General features: G+C 50.3%; 1 protein-coding gene across 1 annotated transcript; it reads left to right on the top strand.

Moving 5' to 3' along the window:
* The first annotated feature begins 11,245 nt into the window (after positions 1-11,245).
* Positions 11,246-12,444, top strand: LOC133137969 (protein FAM110B-like). Its single transcript, XM_061256398.1, has one exon. It carries the CDS (start codon positions 11,361-11,363, stop codon positions 12,423-12,425), a length of 1,065 nt encoding a protein of 354 aa, XP_061112382.1. The 5' UTR covers positions 11,246-11,360; the 3' UTR covers positions 12,426-12,444.
* The last annotated feature ends 7,316 nt before the right edge of the window (positions 12,445-19,760 follow it).

Here is a 19,760-nt window from a genome sequence, read left to right as displayed (position 1 = left end):
CATAACCACAGGTCCCATTAGACCCACAAATACTAATCACAATACAAGAAAGTATTTTTACAGTACTTGGGTGTACAATCTTCTTTTTCTCCAATTCTCTCTCATTCTCTCTCATTCTGTTTCTCTCTCTGTTTCACTCTGTCTTTCATTCTCTCTCTTTCTGCCATTCTGTCTCTCATTCACTCTCTCTGTCTCTCCCATTCTGTCTTTCTCTCTGTCTCATTCTCTCACTCTCTCACTTTCTTTCTCTGTCTCATTCTGTTTCTCTCTGTTTCATTCTGTCTCATTCTCTCTGTCTCACTCTGTCTCACTCTCTCTTTCTCTCATTCTCTCTCTCTTTCTCTCTGCCATTCTGTCTCTCATTCGCTCTCTCTGTCTGCCTCTCATCCTCTCTCTCTCTCCTTGAGTATGGCACAGAGGCCTGTGATTGGCTCAGAAGGGGGAGCTCATTTTGGGAACTGGTCCGGATCGAGCGCTCCATACACTGGGGAGAGAGTAAGTGTGGGAGGTTCTGGTGGAAAAGGGTCGGACTCTCTGGAGAGGTTCAGTCTGAGCAGCTGCAGAGGTCCAGGCCTGGCCCTCCTCTCCGTGAGGACAGAGCAGAGCAGCCCTGCTATAAACAAGCACAGAGCAGCCCTGCTATAAACAAGACCAGAGCAGCCCTGCTATAAACAAGCCCAGAGCAGCCCTGCTATAAACAGAGGCACAGAGCAGCCCTGCTATAAACAAGCCCAGAGCAGCCCTGCTATAAACAAGACCAGAGCAGCCCTGCTATAAACAAGCCCAGAGCAGCCCTGCTATAAACAGAGGCACAGAGCAGCCCTGCTATAAACAAGCCCAGAGCAGCCCTGCTATAAACAGAAGCACAGAGCAGCCCTGCTATAAACAAGACCAGAGCAGCCCTGCTGTAAACAAGCCCAGAGCAGCCCTGCTATAAACAAGCCCAGAGCAGCCCTGCTATAAACAGAGGCACAGAGCAGCCCTGCTATAAACAGAGGCACAGAGCAGCCCTGCTGTAAACAGAAGCACAGAGCAGCCCTGCTGTAAACAGAGGCACAGAGCAGCCCTGCTGTAAACAGAGGCACAGAGCAGCCCTGCTATAAACAGAGGCACAGAGCAGCCCTGCTGTAAACAGAAGCACAGAGCAGCCCTGCTGTAAACAGAGGCACAGAGCAGCCCTGCTGTAAACAGAGGCACAGAGCAGCCCTGCTGTAAACAGAGGCACAGAGCAGCCCTGCTGTAAAAGGAAGCCCCTTCTCGCTGGAGCGAACAGCCACCTCAGATCTGGAGCAGAGAGGTGGAGGAGCTTGCTGTCCCAGAGGGCCACAGTGTGTTGGATCGGTGCGGCTCCCTGTCATTACGCAGTCGGGTCAGGCCTTCGCAAACAGGCTGCGTGCACTCTCAGCCAATGAGCTCCTGAATGAAGCTCCTGAGGACCAAAACACTTGAAAAAACAAGCATACGGCAGACTCACCAAGTCACTGGCCCATAGGGCAGCCTGTCGCCTAGTGCAGTGCATAATTGATCAAAGAAAGCGGTTGATTATACCACTTGGTTAGCTCGCACCACCTTGTTTCTTGGGTCTGAATGGGCTGCTTATTTCAAGGTGAAAACAAACCTCGAACACACCAGTACACCCTGGTCTGCAGCTCTCTAGGACCCGGCTCCATCCCCGGTGCCTTGTGCCGGTCCCTGGGATCCTGCGTTAACCTGAGGCGGAGATCTGGTCATCGGGAGTTCAACCAATAGGACGCCCCGCTGGCCAGTGACGCCGAGTGGTGTGAGCAACGCTCCGTGGCTAGACGGAGCTCTGGATTATGATGTCACAGGGAAGAAGAACCCCGCGGATTAGGTTGCAGGTTCAAATCCGAGACTGCTGCAGTGCTAGGAGAAGGAGTGGGCCACCTGCCACGCATGTGGCAGCCCCTCCGTTTTAGACTCTCCTGAAATTTCACGTCTCTGTGAAATTGGGATTTCTCAGTCCCAGGACAGGTGTGATAAGCGTCTGCTGACGCCGCTCATTGTCTTGGTTTCTCCGTGTGTCGTGTTTCGTTGGCCAGGTGTCCTTACAGGTGAATTCCCACAGGTTACCTGCCCCCCGAGACCCAGTCAGCATTCTTATTTCAGCGCACAGCGATTGGCTGCAGGCGTTCTCCTGTTTCTGATTTAAAACAGGATATGCCATTTTGTGCACCCCTGCTTTACCTCGTTTAGCCGCGGTGAATGTGGCTCAGGGGTGGTTCACGTGTTCGCGTAATCTGGTCAAATGGGATTTGAGATTAATTTCGACAGAATTGATCGAAACGGAATTAGGCGTAATGTCTGAGGCCCTGAAACATACGCGCTGTTTACTCTGTGACATTCTGTTGTTATTTCTGTGTGCTTCATTTTTTCTGTCAGATTTTTTTGTGATTTAGCCTTCTGTCCGCCAGACAGGAAAAAGAGAAGTACTATATCTGCTGTAATGGCCAGTGAAGAGCATGGAGGCGAGGTGTTTAGAATAGATGACGGATCTCATTCCCTTCCGGTCATTAGGCAGAGACGCTGAGGCACTAATCTCTGTTTTAACCCGAGAGCAAGAAGGGGAGAGAGAGAGGGAGAGGGAGATAAAGAGAGTTAGAGAGAAAGAGGGGGGGAGAGGGAGATAGAGATCGAGAGAGTTAGAGAGAAAGAGGGGGGGAGAGAGGTCCACCAGCCGTCCGTCTCTCGCTGTGAGAAAAAACACAGAGGCCGTGATTTAAGGTTCCGCTTCCCCCCTCTCCCCGGGCCGGCTCCTCGGAAAACTTCCCGAAAAGTTCTGGAAAACGATCGACGGGGGGGAGGGACTGAGGCCGGCGCAGAACGGGGGGAACGTTCCGGAGGCGGTGCCGTCAGACGGGGGCTTAAGGCAGACGCTGAAGCAGGATTAGCGTAACGGGCGGTGACAGGGGCTGAGCCTCCGGCCGCCGGACCGCCCCGGGGGACCAGTGCGGGGGACGGGTCGGGAGCGCTCACGCGATCGGAAGATGTGCACGGTGATCCTGTGTTTCCTCCTGCGCCAGGCCTGGAAGTGCGTGGTCAAAGTGGGCACGTCGTGTGACGGCAAAGGCCGTAAGTCCCGTCTTTGTGTGTTTTTTGGCTTTTGTTTTTTTTTTTCCTCAACGCCGCGCGGTGCCGCCTGACAGGATTTCAGACGGTCTCGTTAGCCTTCGCTACCTGCTTGCCCTTTGAGTGACTTCCAGACTTGCCTTTTCTCTGGCACAGTTCTCTCATTTGCGCAAGAATAGGGTCATGGTTATGATAAATGTTTTCTTAATAAGGCTAAACTTTACATTCCCACGTGGCTGTTGACTGTGGAATGAGGCCAATGGAGATTAAATTAGTGATGTTATTGTTTAATTGGTTGGTTGATTAGTTGGTTGATGTATTGCTTCATTAATTGATTGATTGTTTGATTGGTTGGTTGGTGTATTGTTTGATTGATCGATCGATTGGTTGGTTGTTTACTGATAGTCGTGCTGATAGACTGCCGTTTACTCTCAGAAGAGCCTCTATTTTTGGAAAACCTCAGTGATGGGGTCACTGTTGCCATGGCTACGCTTGTCTGGCCCAGTTGGGCTAGTTTGAAGATGAACCCTGGGGTGAAAGAGAATTCTCACTCTCTCTTGCTTGTGATATTGGCCTGAGACTTTTATCCCTACCAAAAACTGTAAAATAAATAAATAAATTATGAATTAATAAAATCCAAGGTCATTGTCAAAAAATGTTGGTCATGCCACAAGAATGTTTGGATCTTGTAACAGATTGTTTCTTTTGATTTGAGATTAGTGACAAGCCCTTGTCCTCCTGATCTAAGATCAGCCCGGAGCCCTTGTTCCTCCTGCTTTGAGATCAGCCCGGTGCCCTTGTTCCTCCTGATTTAACATCAGTCCGGTGCCCTTGTTCCTCCTGATCTAAGATCAGCCCGGTGCCCTTGTTCCTCCTGATTTAACATCAGCCCGGTGCCCTTGTTCCTCCTGATTTGAGATCAGCCCTGTGCCCTTGTTCCTCCTGATTTAACATCAGTCCGGTGCCCTTGTTCCTCCTGATCTAAGATCAGCCCGGTGCCCTTGTTCCTCCTGATTTGAGATCAGCCCGGAGCCCTTGTTCCTCCTGATTTAACATTAGCCCGGTGCCCTTGTTCCTCCTGCTTTGGAATCAGCCCGGTGCCCTGTTGCCTGTGTAACTGAGTGCACTGCTGTAGCCTGGCCTGTGCGCTGTGTGATAGAGCTCATTATGAGGGTGTGAGACAGACAGGAGGCTGGGAATAGAGCTGGAGTCTCAGCGCAGTGCTGAGGGAGGCTCCTCCTGGAGCGGCCGCCACACGAACGCGCTGCTCCCCCCCCCCCGCCGAGAGCGAGCTGCTCCCCCCCCCCCGGGTGTGTCTCTGTCTGTAACCGTGTGACAGCAAGCGTCTGTCTCTCAGGTGTCCCACACGCCATACACACGCCATACATGCACACTGTACACACACGCCATACACACAGGCCATACACACACACCGTACACACGCCATACACACGCCATACATGCACACCGTACACACACCGTACATACACCGTACATACACCGTACACACACCGTACACACACTGTACACACACTGTACACACACTGTACACACACGCCATACACACAGGCCATACACACACACCGTACACATGCCATACACACGCCATACATGCACACCGTACACACACCGTACACACACTGTACACACACTGTACACACACTGTACACACACGCCATACACACAGGCCATACACACACACCGTACACACGCCATACACACGCCATACATGCACACCGTACACACACTGTACACACACTGTACACACACACCGTACACACACCATACACAGGCCACACACACACACACACACACCGTATACACCGTACACACACCAAACAGTGAACTGAATCAATCCATTAAACAGGTGTATTTTTAGATCGAGGCCTTTGCACGAGGTTGTCCCTGAATGCCAATCAGTTTCAAACGTGAAAAATACCAAAGCAAGAGACTTTTCAGTTCGATCGGATGTGACCTACATGTCTCAGAAAACTTAATCAAAGAGAAATCTTCTTGGGGTGGTTTTTAACCCTCTGAAGAGTAGGCTTGTGTGGAATGTTTTTTCAAAGTTCTAAAGTCAGTGTTCTAGAACTCCACCGCTTTCAGTTGCCAGCGATGACATCAGCGTCACACGGTTGTGAGGGTTAAGGGTGTTGTTTCAGCACATTGCTTCTCCATGGCTGGAACAGATTTCCACAGTCATGTGTAAAGTTTACAGCATGGATGATAGAAATGCAGGCTGGGCACATCACACTGGATGATCGTGCTTGCTAAGAAAATAAATAGCATTATATAAATATAGCGCACGCACACACACACACACACACACATTAACAGGACGATTTCCCACAATTCCCCTTTTGTTGATACTGGATATTAACAGTTGGACCTTTTCCTCACACTTCCGAATTGCAGAGGATCTTGGCTATGAAATAGGAAATATGAAAATGAGTCATTATTATTGAAAGCAGAATATGTGCTGTTGCTCACGGGCCGCCTGGCTCTTCAGTCTCCCGTGCGCGCGGTCACGCGGCGGGATGGTGTGATCCGTCTTCTCCGGAGAGACGCAGACGTGGAGGAGTACAGAGAGGGCCGGGGGATTAGAGGGGTGACTGCTGTGCCCTCGTTTACCAGGAAACACGGTAAGATGCTGTAAATGACTGGGGCACGCTCGTCAGTTTACCAGGATACTCAAACACAGTAAGATGCTGTAAATGACTGGGGCAAGCTCGTTAGCTTAGCAGGATACTCAAACACGGTAACATGCTGTAAATGACTGGGGCACGCTCGTCAGTTTACCAGGATACTCAAACACAGTAAGATGCTGTAAATTACAGGCACGCTCGTTAGTTTAGCAGGATAATCAAACACAGTAAGATGCTGTAAATGACTGGGGCACGCTCGTCAGTTTACCAGGATACTCAAACACAGTAAGATGCTGTAAATGACTGGGGCACGCTCGTCAGTTTACCAGGATACTCAAACACAGTAAGATGCTGTAAATGACTGGGGCACGCTCGTCAGTTTAGCAGGATACTCAAACACAGTAAGATGCTGTAAGTGACTGGGGCACGCTCGTCAGTTTAGCAGGATACTCAATCACAGTAACATGCTGTAAATGACTGGGGCACGCTTGTTAGTTTAGCAGGATAATCAAACACAGTAAATTGACGGGCACACACTTGTTAGCTGTGGAGGTGTGTGAGGGGCACAGCAGGGCAGTATTTCGGGGCAAACAGCATGAGTTGCAAAACTTAGTCCACAGTCAAACAGTGCTAGCAAAAACAGCTTCTGATAGATTGTTATATGCATACATCTGACTAGTCCCACCAGATGTATTGAGGAAAAAAGAGTTTCATTAACTCTAAGTTGCCTTTTCACTCCACTGCCAGGACATAACCTCTCCAGCACTAAACAGTTTATTGAATAAAGTAGTGGGATTGCCCTGAGGTTGAGAGTTTTCCAGCATGTAGACAAGTTGACACAGATCATTAACAGATAGCTTTCATAATCGATCAAAGCCTGGTATCAATTGTATTTATATAGCACTATTTTTACGGATAACTTTTACGAGTATGCTTTCCAGAATACAGGAAAATTTGGCTAAAATCAGACCTGTGTTTTAGGTCTGTTACAGATGTATTCAGTCCGTTTTAGGTCTGTTACAGACGGCTGAAGCTTTGCCAGATGTGTGTTTATTGATCTGTGGCGGGTTGGTGATGCGTTTGATGTTCCTATTGTTTAGTATTCGGTCAGGCTAATTTACAGCCCATTACTACAGAGCGTTGTGCTATTTAAACCTCATTATTGTTGATAGGTTTACACTGCGATGTGAATTGCTGAATGAATTGACAATTAATTCAGTAATTGAGCACCCCTGTTCGCATGTGGCTTATTTTACTCATTCTCAGTCCCCCCCCCCCCCCCCCCCCAAACATGTTCCAGTGGACTCGCACATACATTCACTGTTCGGCAAGTGTATAATATATAATAATATATAATATAATGAGACCGATCGGGGCAATCTGGCTGAGATGTGAGAGTTAACGAGTGGCAGCTTTGCGGTGTTCGCCGGCGTGTCTGCGGGACGGTGCCGTTCCTCTCGTGTCCCGTGCCCTGTGTGCAGAGGGGACGGGGGGATTGAAGTGTGGACGTGAGGAACAGATAGCGGGGCTGAGGCGCAGGCCCGGCTCAGAGCAGAGAGGCAGGCTCCAGTCTGAGCCCATCTGAGCACGCTCCGTTCCGAGGCAGGCTGAGGGGGGCGGGGCGTGGTGCTGCAGAGGGGGCGGGGCTTTGCTGTTGCCGTGCAAGGCAGACTCCGGAGGCTCCGATTGGCCGGAGAGTCTCCGTGTCACCTTGGGAAGCGGAGGGGGAGGGATCAGGCGGGGGAGAGAGACGAGGGTAATCTCCCACAGCGCCTCGACGACACGCGCTGTCTGACTGCGCAACGCCACAGACTGTGTGTGTGTGTGTGTGTGTGTGTGTGTGTGTGTCTGTGTCTGTGTCTGTGTGTGTGTGTGTGTGTGTGTGAGAGTGTCTGTGAGTGTGTGTGTGTGTGTGTGTGTGTGTGTGTGTGTGTGAGTGTCTGTGTGTGAGTGTCTGTGTCTGTCTGTGTGTGTGTGTGTGTGTGTGTGTGTCTGTGTCTGTGTCTGTGTCTGTGTCTGTGTGTCTGTGTCTGTGTCTGTGTCTGTGTCTGTGTCTGTGTGTGAGTGTGTGTGTGTGTGTGTGTGTGAGTGTGTGTGTGTGTGTGTGTGTGTGTGAGAGTGTCTGTGTGTGAGTGTCTGTGTCTGTCTGTGTGTGTGTGTGTGTGTGTGTGTGTCTGTGTGAGTGTGTGTGTGTGTGTGTGTGTGTCTGTGTGTGTGTGTCTGTGTGTGAGTGTCTGTGTCTGTGTCTGAGTGTGTGTGTGTGTGTGTGAGAGAGTGTGTGTGAGAGTGTGTGTGTGTATATGTGTGAGTGTCTGTGTGTGTGTGTGTGTGTGTGTGTGAGAGTGTGTGTGTCTGTGTGTCTATGTCTGTATGTGTGTGTCTGTGTGTATATATGTGTGTGTGTCTGTGTGTATATATGTGTGTGTCTCTGTGTGTGTGTGTCTGTGTGTGTGTATGTGTGTCTATGTCTGTGTGTGTATATAACTTCTCTCACCTGTGTGTGTGTGTGTGTGTGTGTGTGTGTGTGTTGCAGGAATCACACCCACAGACTCTGAGAGACCCCGTCCGGAAGCTTCCAGCTCCTGAGCCTCCAGCCCCTCCGGCCTGCAAGCCCCTCTCCTCCTGGGCATGTAGAGCCCCAAAACCTGCCCTGTGAGTCTCTCTGACCCCTGCCCTGTGAGTCTCTCTGACCCCTGCCCTGTGAGTCTCTCTGACCCCTGCCCTGTGAGTCTCTCTGACCCCTGCCCCCCTGCCCTGTGAGTCTCTCTGACCCCTGCCCTGTGAGTCTCTCTGACCCCTGCCCCCCTGCCCTGTGAGTCTCTCTGACCCCTGCCCTGTGAGTCTCTCTGACCCCTGCCCTGTGAGTCTCTCTGACCCCTGCCCCCCTGCCCTGGGAGTCTCTCTGACCCCTGCCCTGTGAGTCTCTCTGACCCCTGCGCTGTGGGTCTCTCTGACCCCTGCCCCCCTGCCCTGTGAGTCTCTCTGACCCTGCCCCCCTGCCCTGTGAGTCTCTCTGACCCCTGCCCTGTGAGTCTCTCTGACCCCGGTGCTGTCAGTTCTGTAACATCTACTGACCACTGCCAGGTCCGGTCTGAAACACTTACCGACCATGGCACTGTCAGTTCTGTAACATCTACTGACCCCGGCCCTATTAGTTCTGTACCACTCCCTGACCACAGCACTGTGAGTTTTGAAACACTTACTGACCATGGCCATGTCAGATGTGAAACATATACTGAACAAGACCCTGTACGGTCCGTTACTGACCAGGGCACTGTCAGTTCTGTAACATTTACTGACCAGGGCACTGTCAGTTCTGTAACATTTACTGACCAGGGCACTGTCAGTTCTGTAACATTTACTGACCAGGGCACTGTCAGTTCTGTAACATATACTGACCAGGGCACTGTCAGTTCTGTAACATTTACTGACCAGGGCACTGTCAGTTCTGTAACATTTACTGACCAGGGCACTGTCAGTTCTGTAACATTTACTGACCAGAGCACTGTCAGTTCTGTAACATTTACTGACCAGAGCACTGTAAGTTCAGTCCACGGTCCAGCCGTCTCTGTGAGTTAATGGCGGGTTTCACGCGAGGAACACGGATCAGCACCATTGTCAGCGCTCCTGGCACGCTGGCGGCGTTCCCTTCCTCCGCACAGCCGTTATTTTAACACGCGGAGAGCAGAGCTCACTCCGGCTCCGGGAGCAAGCCGCTGTGGAAGGCAGCGCTCACGCCGGGATGGAGGCCGGGAGTCTGACTGAGACGTACGCAGTCCAGAGGAGGCGGGACTCCTTTAGCCGCGGCATATACCGGCCAGAGCCAGGTCCCTCGCTGAAGACGACGTCGACTCGTAGCCTCTGACTCAGCGCCCCGGTTTAAAGTGCACGTCCGCCACGGGAAGCTAACAAAGCGTCTGTGTGCCGTGCGAGGCGTGAGCGTGTGACCGTGAAGGTGCGCACTGTGTGGCCGGTAGCTGGTGCTCCATTTGCTTTCTTTTTTTAAAGAAATTTATTTTAAAGTTAGAAATATCACAGGGTCACATCTCACAAAGTCTGACATCTTGAGTAGATTCACTTGAATGTGGATGGTCTCCCCACAGGAGTCCCCAGGCTCTGCTTTAGCCCATCACTGACACGCCTGACTCTGCTCATCAGGGTCTCTGTGGAACCGACCGCCATTCGTTCGTTAGTAGAATCGGGTGTGATAGTGCCGGGCTGAAACAGAAACGTGCTGTGGAAACACACTGGCCCTTTCTGGAGGAGATTGGGAAGCCCTGGTCTATCGTCTGCACTGAGCCCTCTGTACCGGCTGATCCAGGCACTGTGCAGATCAGTGTCGCCGCCTCTGTACCGGCTGATCCAGGCACTGTGCAGATCAGTGTCGCCGCCTCTGTACCGGCTGATCCAGGCACTATGCAGATCAGTGTCGCCGCCTCTGTACCGGCTGATCCAGGCACTGTGCAGATCAGTGTCGCCGCCTCTGTACCGGCTGATCCAGGCACTATGCAGATCAGTGTAGCCGCCTCTGTACCGGCTGATCCAGGCACTGTGCAGATCAGTGCAGCCGCATCTAGAGCACAAGGCAGAATCTCGACTTCTAGAGGGGAAGAAGTCTGGGACTGAGAGATGTTTTGACACAAACAAGACACATTTTTCCCAATTTAACTCACCTGGATATAGTCTGGGTCCTAGTCGGCTAGAAACCTTTCACATTTCAACCAAATATAGCCACGTTTTTCACCAGAGTGTCAAGGTATCTAGACCTTCATATCTAGCCAGGTGAAATCCTGTCTATATTTGGTTAAAAAATTAAAGTTTTTTTTGCTGACTAGGATGTGCCCAGGCTACATCCAAGTAAGACCTGAGCTGAATTGGGCAAAACTAGTCTTGTTCATGTCCAAACGTCTCAGGATAGGATTGGGGGGTTGGCTCTTGCTCCCTGGGATTGTGTCAGGAGTCCCTTCCTGTTTGTGGTCACACGCCACACGCCACACGCCACACGCCACACGCCACACGTGTTCGGACTGCAGCAGTGAGCTCCAGGGATTGAGGGAGACTGTGCTTCCTGTCGGAGTTTGTAATGCGGTCAACGCAGGACAGGAAATCACTCCTTGTTTGTCGTGCATGTCGTGTTGGTCACGTAGAGGGGATTAAATCGCTGTGCAGTTGAAGGTGCATCTTCGTGTCCGGTGGTCACGCGCGTCGAGATCCGGCCCGCCCTGCGATTGGTCGAGGAGTCAGAGCGGCAGCCAATCGGTGCTCCCCTTCCACCTCCGCCGCTCTGCTCCTCATTGCTGTTGCTGCAGTGGTGATGTCACCCGGACGCTGGGAGCTGATTGGCCGCTGTGTGTGTGTGTGTGTGTGTTTCAGACCGCGGAGCGGAGCAGAGCCCAGGTCAGCGGCAGCGTGTGGGCGCGGCGCCCCCTGGTGTTCCCCCCCGGGACTGAGGGCGTGAGCGAGAGGGCCAGCCGCGGACCCATGCCGCCCGTCTGAGGGAGGGGCGGGGGAGGGCAGCGCATCCGTCCAATCGGCGGGCTTGATGCGTGCGCGCGCGTCCGGGCAGTCCTCCGGGGAGAGCCAATCGAGTCCAAGACGGCGGCGAGCGGGCAGGAGAGGCATCCCAGAATGCCCGGCGAGACGCTGCAGGCGGACGGCAAGCCGGGGGGCCCCGGGGCCGGGGGCGCGTCCTCGGCCGTCCCGCTGCGGATCCTGAACAAGGGCCCCGAGTACTTCCGCCGCGCCAGCGAGGCCACGCCCAAACGCCTGAGCGCCGTGGAGCGCCTGGAGGCCGACAAGGCCAAGTACGTGAAGAGCCAGGAGGTGATCAACGCCAAGCAGGAGCCCGCCTCCGGCGCCGCCCCCGGCCCCGCCCCCGGCCCCGCCTCCAGCCCCGCCCTCAAGGCCTCCAACAACAACGACGGCGGCTGTCGCCCCGGCAACCTGAACCTGGAGCTGCTGAAGAACCTGCTGAACGGCGGGGAGGCGCTGCCGCGGGCCGCGGGCCGCAAGCGCAGCTCCCGCAGCTGGGCGCCGCAGCGCTCCGAGCCCAGCGAGCTGCTGCACCGCCGCTCCTTCGCCGAGTCGCTGCGCGTCTTCCCCTCGCGCGGCCACGCCCCCAACCTCAACCTGGACCCGCCCCCGCGCTCCCGCCGGCCCTGGCTGCCGCTGTCGCACAGCTCCTCCGACGTCCGCCGCGTCTGCCGCCGGCCCACGCCGCCGCCCGACCCCCAGGCCCCGCCCCCGGCCGCCGCCCCCGAGGGCGGGGCCTGCGCGGGGGGCGGGGCCGGGGGCGGGCCCAAGCGGCCGTCGCTGCGCCGCTCGAAGTCGGACCTGAGCGAGAGGCACGCGCGCGCCCAGGCCGACCTGGAGCGCTTCTTCAACCAGTGCGGCCTGGAGCCGGACGAGCTGCAGAGCATGCTGGGCCGGCCCGGGTCCTCCGACATGGTGTCGCTGAACCTGCACAGCGCCAGCGCCGCCGGCTCCGAGCCGGGCGGCCGGGGGTCGCGCCGCAGCGACCAGGAGGAGGAGGAGGACTACGAGGACGAGGACGAGGAGGACCTGATGGACGAGGAGGACGAGGAGGACCGCGTGCCCTACGGCATCTCGGCCGTGGAGCGCAACGCCCGCGTCATCAAGTGGCTCTACAGCATCCGCCAGAACCGCGAGTCACAGAGGGTCTCCCACGTCTGAGAGAGAGGGAGAGGGAGAGAGAGAGAGGGAGGGAGGGAGAGAGAGGGAGGGAGGGAGAGAGAGGGAGGGAGAGAGAGAGAGAGAGAGGGAGGGAGGGAGAGAGAGAGGGAGGGAGGGAGAGAGGGAGAGGGAGTCACAGAGGGTCTCCCACGTCTGAGAGAGAGGGAGAGGGAGAGAGTCTGAGTCTCAGAGGGTCTCCCACGTCTGAGAGAGAGGGAGAGAGAGAGGGAGGGAGAGAGAGAGAGAGAGGGAGAGGGAGAGAGAGGGAGAGAGAGGGAGAGAGAGGGAGGGAGAGAGAGAGAGGGAGGGAGGGAGAGAGAGGGAGAGAGTCAGAGTCACAGAGGGTCTCCCACGTCTGAGAGAGAGGGAGAGGGAGGGAGAGAGAGAGAGAGGGAGAGAGAGGGAGGGAGAGTGGGAGAGAGGGAGAGAGAGAGAGTCATAGACAGAGACAGAGAGGGAGAGCGGGGAATCTTTTTGTCTCTCGTCCCTTCTTTTCAGACCCCCCCCCCCCCCCCCCCCCATAGCCTGGCCCCCCCCCAACTCTGGCCCCTCAAAGAGCCAGAAGCAAACTGCCCCGCCCCCCCCCTCCCCCCCCCTCCCCCTCCCAACCCCCCAGTCTGAGAACACACCGGCCAGCCAATCAGACTCTGCGATTTCAGCTGCTGAAGGATCAGGAGATGGCACTCCGTGCATGGAGGGTGTATGTCAGTGTGAATACTCCGTGTGTGTGTGTGTGTGTGTGTGTGTGTGTGTGTGTGTTCCCAGGCTGCCCGTGCATGTTGCAGCCCCTGTTAGTTTTTAGTGCTCCTTCGCTAACGTCTCCGTTCCCTTCCCATCATGGCTGCCGTGCACGGCTGTTTCTTATCGGCTTCTGTCAGTTCGCCTCATTTCCTGTGCCGTCTACGTCCATCCTATGATCGTGTGGTACTTAACGGGGAAGGGGGGGGGGGGAGGGGGGCTCATTACCTGTAGCGTTTCTAAGTTAAGAGATATGCTGACATTTCTCCTCGTTACATTGGAAAATGTAAACTTTTTAATGGTGTAAATGCTGTAACGATATGTATATACGACTTCCAGGCTGTTACGGAGATCTGTAAAGGGGGAGTGTCTGTTCTGCTAATAAATAATCTCCCGCTGCAATGGGTCTGGATTGTTTGTGCATCGTAGGAGCGCGCTGTTTGTTTTTTTTTTGTTCTCGGTGTAAATAACGTCGTTATTGGCTAATGCAGCCGTAGGTCTCCCAGGTAAGAAACCAAAACAAAAAGTAGACATAGCTAGTTCATGTTGTTCTTTTTGTTTTGTGAGTAAATGGGTCATTTTGCAAAAGAAATAAGACAAAAAACAAAAATCTTTTTCATAGAAATCAGGCTAGGTGGCGCCATTGTGTCCGTTCTCATGGAACTTGTTTGTGACGTTCGGCACCTGGAGCCGTGGTCTTCATTCCTGGTCCCGGAGACTCTCAGGACTGGCTGGCTTTTCATTTCACCTTCATATCTGAATCATAGTTTCTTTATTGTCAACAGCCAAAGAAAATAATCACCATTGTACTTTATTTATTTAGGTGAGATTTTACATCAACAACTGATAAAATAAAATAAAAGAATTCAGCAAAGTTCCTGTCTTGTGTAACATGGCATTGAAGCATTTTTCTGCTGAGACCTAAAAAGTAAGTGAGGAGAATCACAATCAGAAAATAAAATGAAAAATATGTCTAGTTTTCCAACGTTTATTTAACCTCAAACAGCCACTGTGGGACAGGAATGAAGAGGTCAGAAGGTCACGTGCGCACAGGGTTCTGAGTCCCCTCTATGACATCACGCACACTCCGTTAGACCAATCACGGCACACATCCACTGACCAATGGGAATTACAACACACATCTTACCATTTAGTCATTTAGCATAGGCTTTTTATTTCATTTTATTAAAATTGAATTAACCTGTATTTATATAGGCTGGCTGAGCACACATGTTTTTTTCCAGCAGTGCCCCACCAAGTAGCCTAACCTGTACGTGTCTTTGGACTGTGCGTCGGAACCAGAGTACCCGGAGGAAACCCGTGCTGACATGGGGAGAACGTGCCGACTCCCAACGCCCGGGACCTTCTTGCTGTGAGCTGACAGTGCTGTCCATCACACCACCGTGCCTCCCTGTAGCCAGAGCGTAGTCTCTCTCATGAAGTTACGAGCGTCTTGCTCCGAGGGGCGAGGTCAGTGGAGGGGTCGAATGAGGTCGAGAGGTTTAACTCCAGTCCTGGAGGGGGCGCAGTGTCTGCTGGTTTAACTCCAGTCCTGGAGGGGGCGCAGTGTCTGCAGGTTTAACTCCAGTCCTGGAGGGCCGCTGTGTCTGCAGGTTTAACTCCAGTCCTGGAGGGCCGCAGTGTCTGCAGGTTTAACTCCAGTCCTGGAGGGCCGCAGTGTCTGCAGGTTTAACTCCAGTCCTGGAGGGCCGCAGTGTCTGCAGGTTTAACTCCAGTCCTGGAGGGCCGCAGTGTCTGCAGGTTTAACTCCAGTCCTGGAGGGCCGCAGTGTCTGCAGGTTTAACTCCAGTCCTGGAGGGGGCGCAGTGTCTGCAGGTTTAACTCCAGTCCTGGAGGGGGCAGTGTCTGCAGGTTTAACTCTAGTCCTGGAGGGCCGCAATGTCGGCAGGTTTAAATCTTGTGTCTAAGTTAAAAAAAATAATAAAAATGTTATCTAGCTTCTCCACTTGAGTGAGGCGTAGATAGTTCTTCAAATTGACACAGTAATTAATTCCCGATACTGTATACAGCCAAATTAGACTGATAAGTTTTATTGTTCTCAAGGTTATCTCAGTTTAAATAGGAAGTGAGTACAGTTAAACGCCGTCTCTTTCCAAAGATTCGCCAACCTTTGGCCCCAAACGTGGTTTATCTCCCAATTGCTATTAGACGTTCAAGGTCAATTATACTCCTCAGTGGCACAGCAAATTAACAGTCCTGTATCTCGGCCTTGGTCGCGGTCATGGTCGTGTGTGAAGTGCGGAGCAGTCAGGCCTTTTCAGCTCATCTCAGAATCGGGCAAAGTCCTCTCCGCTTACGAAGTCCAGAACACAAACCTGACTACCTGTTTTCCCCCCTTCGAAGGTGTGGAGAAAAACACTGCCTTCAAAACAAAAGTTTTGACTGCAGTAGCGGCTGATTGGCACTAAACCAGCACACATTTGAATTAAATTGCAAATAAATTCAGACCATTATTGTTGGAATTTATATTATAACTTGCAGTAGTATAGATTGTTGTTGATTATAGTTGCTCACATTTCTGTTGAACCTTGCAAAGTGTCATGGAGCATTATTTGAGCTATAATAGCAGTTTAAATCAGTTTAAAAAAATTACTATTGTGAATATTATTGCAACCAGTCGTAGAAGTGGTTATTTAATATTTTTGCTATTACTGCAAAAATATAATTCTTGCACTTGGACTGTAATGTGACCTGAAATATGGGACTGAATTGGGATTTATACTTATATATATTATATTATTATTATTATTATTATTATTATATTATACTTATACTGGTTTATGTCTCCTTTGAGATAGAAAACAAACTTTTCTCCAAGGATTTTTTTTTTTTTTTGGCTAAGTATAGGAAATCACAATTTTATTTTGACTGATTTTATTGAAATATCCATGGCACAGTGTAAAGTAATGGACCAATGGCAGTGTACCGTTCAATTAAGATCTAAAGACACTTTATTCTTAGGTCTGAAGTATGTGTTAAAGGTACAATAGGTAAGATTTGTATGTTAAAACATTGTTACAAGACCATTGTAAATCCCTTCCTATCATTGAAAAAGGCTCACTGACAGGTTGACTCACCCTCTGCCTGTGTTAATAGTCCTTAAATTCGGGTTTCGAAAGGTCTGCCTAAAAATGACCTCTGTACTGATACTCACTTCTGATTGGCATGCCACCTAACAGTGAAACTGCTGATTGGTTAAATGTAAAATGGCACGTTGCTTTGGTAACACCAAGACCATCCATCCATCCATTTATCTTAACCTGTTTATCCTGAACAGGGTCACAGGGGGGCTGGAGCCTATCCCAGCATACATTGGGCGAAAGACAGGAATACACCCTGGACAGGTCGCCAGTCCATCGCAGGGCACACACACCATTCACTCACACTCTCATACCTACGGGCAATTTAGACTCTCCAATCAGCCTAACTTGCATGTCTTTGGACTGTGGGAGGAAACCGGAGTACCCGGAGGAAACCCACGCAGACACGGGAGAACATGCAAACTCGAACCCAGGACCTCCTTGCTGTGAGACGGCAGTGCTACCCACTGCACCATCCGTGCCACCCCACACCAAGACCAAGTAGTGGGCAATGTCGAACTTCGAAAATTTAAATCCCAACGGAATAAAACAGGCTTCGTACATTAGCATTTGTTTTCTTCGGTTCTTTGTGTATTAGTAAAAATGTATTTAGTCTCATTCCAATCGGTTATTGTTCTCCTCTTTTCGAGGGGTGGATCCACATATGTGGATCATATGTACTATGTCACGATTTCCGTAACAAACACTTCCGTAAAGGATGTTTTCTTGATCAAAGGAAAGATTGGGAGTTCCTAAGTTCTACTCCTAGCCCCTAGCTCCTATAAGGAACATTTAATGGGTTGGAATGTCCTTAAAGACCTCGATAAATTTCCGGGAAAGGAAACCCCGTGGCGATAAATAAGCGATTGGAATGACCCCAAGGTGACCGCTCTATTGCACCTGCAATCAATAGCCCAGCCCTCCAATTTTCTACTTTCCTCACGCCTTCACCCCAAGTGGACGAAATAGGTAGCTGCAACATTTTGAATCATATAAATGCCACTTTCAACGCAAGCTCAAAGCAACTCGTTTAGACATCTTAGTTATCAGAACCCTGGATGTTCATTATCCTGAGCATACGAGCTTCTGCCTAGAGGATAAGCATGCAATTGCTTTGCAAAACAGAAGTTTTCAGAAGCATCAGATATTGATCTACATATTGTATATCGTCATTTATTTGTTAATTTAATAGCGCGTTTTCATGCATGTTTGCATCTTGAACCACAGTACCTTGAAACTGTTTTTACTGTCTTTAAATCACTAAACATATGACAATAAAAACATAAAATCTTTAATAGATATTTATATATAAATATAATATACCATATAGATACATTTTATTCTGAATTCCATTGTGGTTTCCCGTTTAATGTTGCATCACTGTCAGTGCATTTCCCTCCAAAATATAAGCCATATAACATTGCGATGGATACGAATGCTAAAGTACAGTAGACGTGTTTCTCCTTCTGTAATTTATTCTGTAATTAATAGATAGCGAGTGACGTGTTTGGCTTCTGCTTCTCTGCTCCTGATATGAAGGATTATAAATTTATTGTAATACACCGGGCTTCCATAGAAAAGATAACGAATGAAATCTATATTTTACAATAAATCGACGAATCATATTAGAGGAGGTATTTGTTTTAATCGCAGCATCCCTTTTTATCTTTACGAGGTTCTTCTCAGTGACTGAGTGGTTGCGTAAGCGTTCTCTCCTCGCTGCAATCGCAGTGACTGTTGAACAAGGAACAGAGTTGAGAGCGTGACCGACGCTCCCCCATAACGTATGGTAGAACCATGTAAACGTTTCAAGAACCACATCGGTCTCTTATAAGAATATGAATTGCATTCTCCTGTTTATGGAGCAATGAAACATGATTAATCAAAATCCGCATCGAAGGCCGGCATGCCCAAAGTCCAGCTCAAGCCTCCTGGTGTTAATATTTGTATGATTCACGTATTTGTATTCATGTTTAGCATTGTTTTTGCAACTGGATTTCTATCCATGTCTTGTATCTGTTTAGTTCAATATAAGGAGTAGTTATTTGTGTAGCACTTGCGCAGGGGTGGGGTTTCTCTCTTCATGTGAAGTGACTTGCTGCATCAATGTTGACATAAGACACCATACATTTATTTGCGGTTGTTGACATAAGCGCTCACGAACGTTGTTTAACGTTTATTTAACGTTTATTTAACAGGGACAACTTAAAATAATACCAAAACATTGCAGTGCAGATAAAAGACTAAAATAAGGACAAACACTAAAATAAGGGCAAAGACAAAAAATAAAAATGTTAATAATACATAAAATCAGTGTTCACAGACTTGCTTCAGTTTCAGCCATTGTTTTGCATGTGTGTTAAAAATCTTGAGCTGTTGGGCCCTTGAGCAAGGCCCTTAACCCTGCATTGCTCCAGGGGAGGATTGTCTCCTGCTTCGTCGAATAAACTGTATGTCACTCTGGATAAGAGCGTCTCCCAAATGCCAATAATGTAATGTACAATGAGTTGTCAATTCTTTAATTCCAGATGGTAATGCATTCCACAGTTGTATACCTCTTACTGAGAAGGATGACTGACCAAATGTCACAGTGTGTCCGTGTGTGTGTGTATTTGTGTGTCTGCCTGTGTGTGTTTGTGTGTATGTGTGTGTGTGTGTGTCTGCCTGTGTGTGTGTCTATTTGTGTGTCTGCCTGTGTATGTATGTGTGTGTGTCTGCCTGTGTGTGTGTGCATTTGTGTGTCTGCCTGTGTGTGTGTGCATTTGTGTATCTGCCTGTGTGTGTGTGCATTTGTGTGTCTGCCTGTGTGTCTGTATGTGTGTGTGTATGTGTGTGTGGTTTTGCCGATAAAACAACTTTATGACTATTTCTGTAAAAGTGGATGAACAAATGGACTTGAATTTTGGAATGTAATCAGTCTTTGGTTATGAATCCATCACATTTCTATGTTTATATAATGGGGCGGCCTGTGGTGTAGTGGTCAACGTAGATGACTGGGATCCACAAGGTCGGTGGTTCGATTCCTGTTGTAGCCACAATGAGCAAGGCCCTTAACCCTGCATTGCTCCAGGGGAGGGTTGTCTCCTGCTTGGTCTAATGAACTGTACGTCGCTCTGGATAAGAGCGTCTGCCAAATGCCAATAATGTAATGTAAAGTACAATGGTATGCACAGTATTAATCCTAGAAAATAGTTTTCCATAAACACGCATTTGATGCATTTTGCATGAAGAATGGCGATTGAATGTTCTTAATACTCAACCGCTTGCCTTCCCTCCTGACCTCAGGTAAATCTGTGTTGTTGATTTTTTTTTTTCTTTCTTTGTTGCGGACGTCGATGTTCCTCGAGCGTTGTGCGAGCGCTCTGCGGTCTATCTGAGATCTCAAGGCCAGGCTAATTCCACTGCCATTGACTGTTAATTTTTAATACACAGCTGGCCTTCAAGGCTCCCTTATCACCCGCGTGGAGCCTCAATCAGCAAACAGGTGAAGCCTCAC

This window comes from Conger conger, chromosome 9, assembly GCF_963514075.1.
Source record: "Conger conger chromosome 9, fConCon1.1, whole genome shotgun sequence".
Lineage (NCBI taxonomy): Eukaryota > Metazoa > Chordata > Actinopteri > Anguilliformes > Congridae > Conger > Conger conger.
This window is presented reverse-complemented; position numbering and strand designations above follow the sequence as displayed.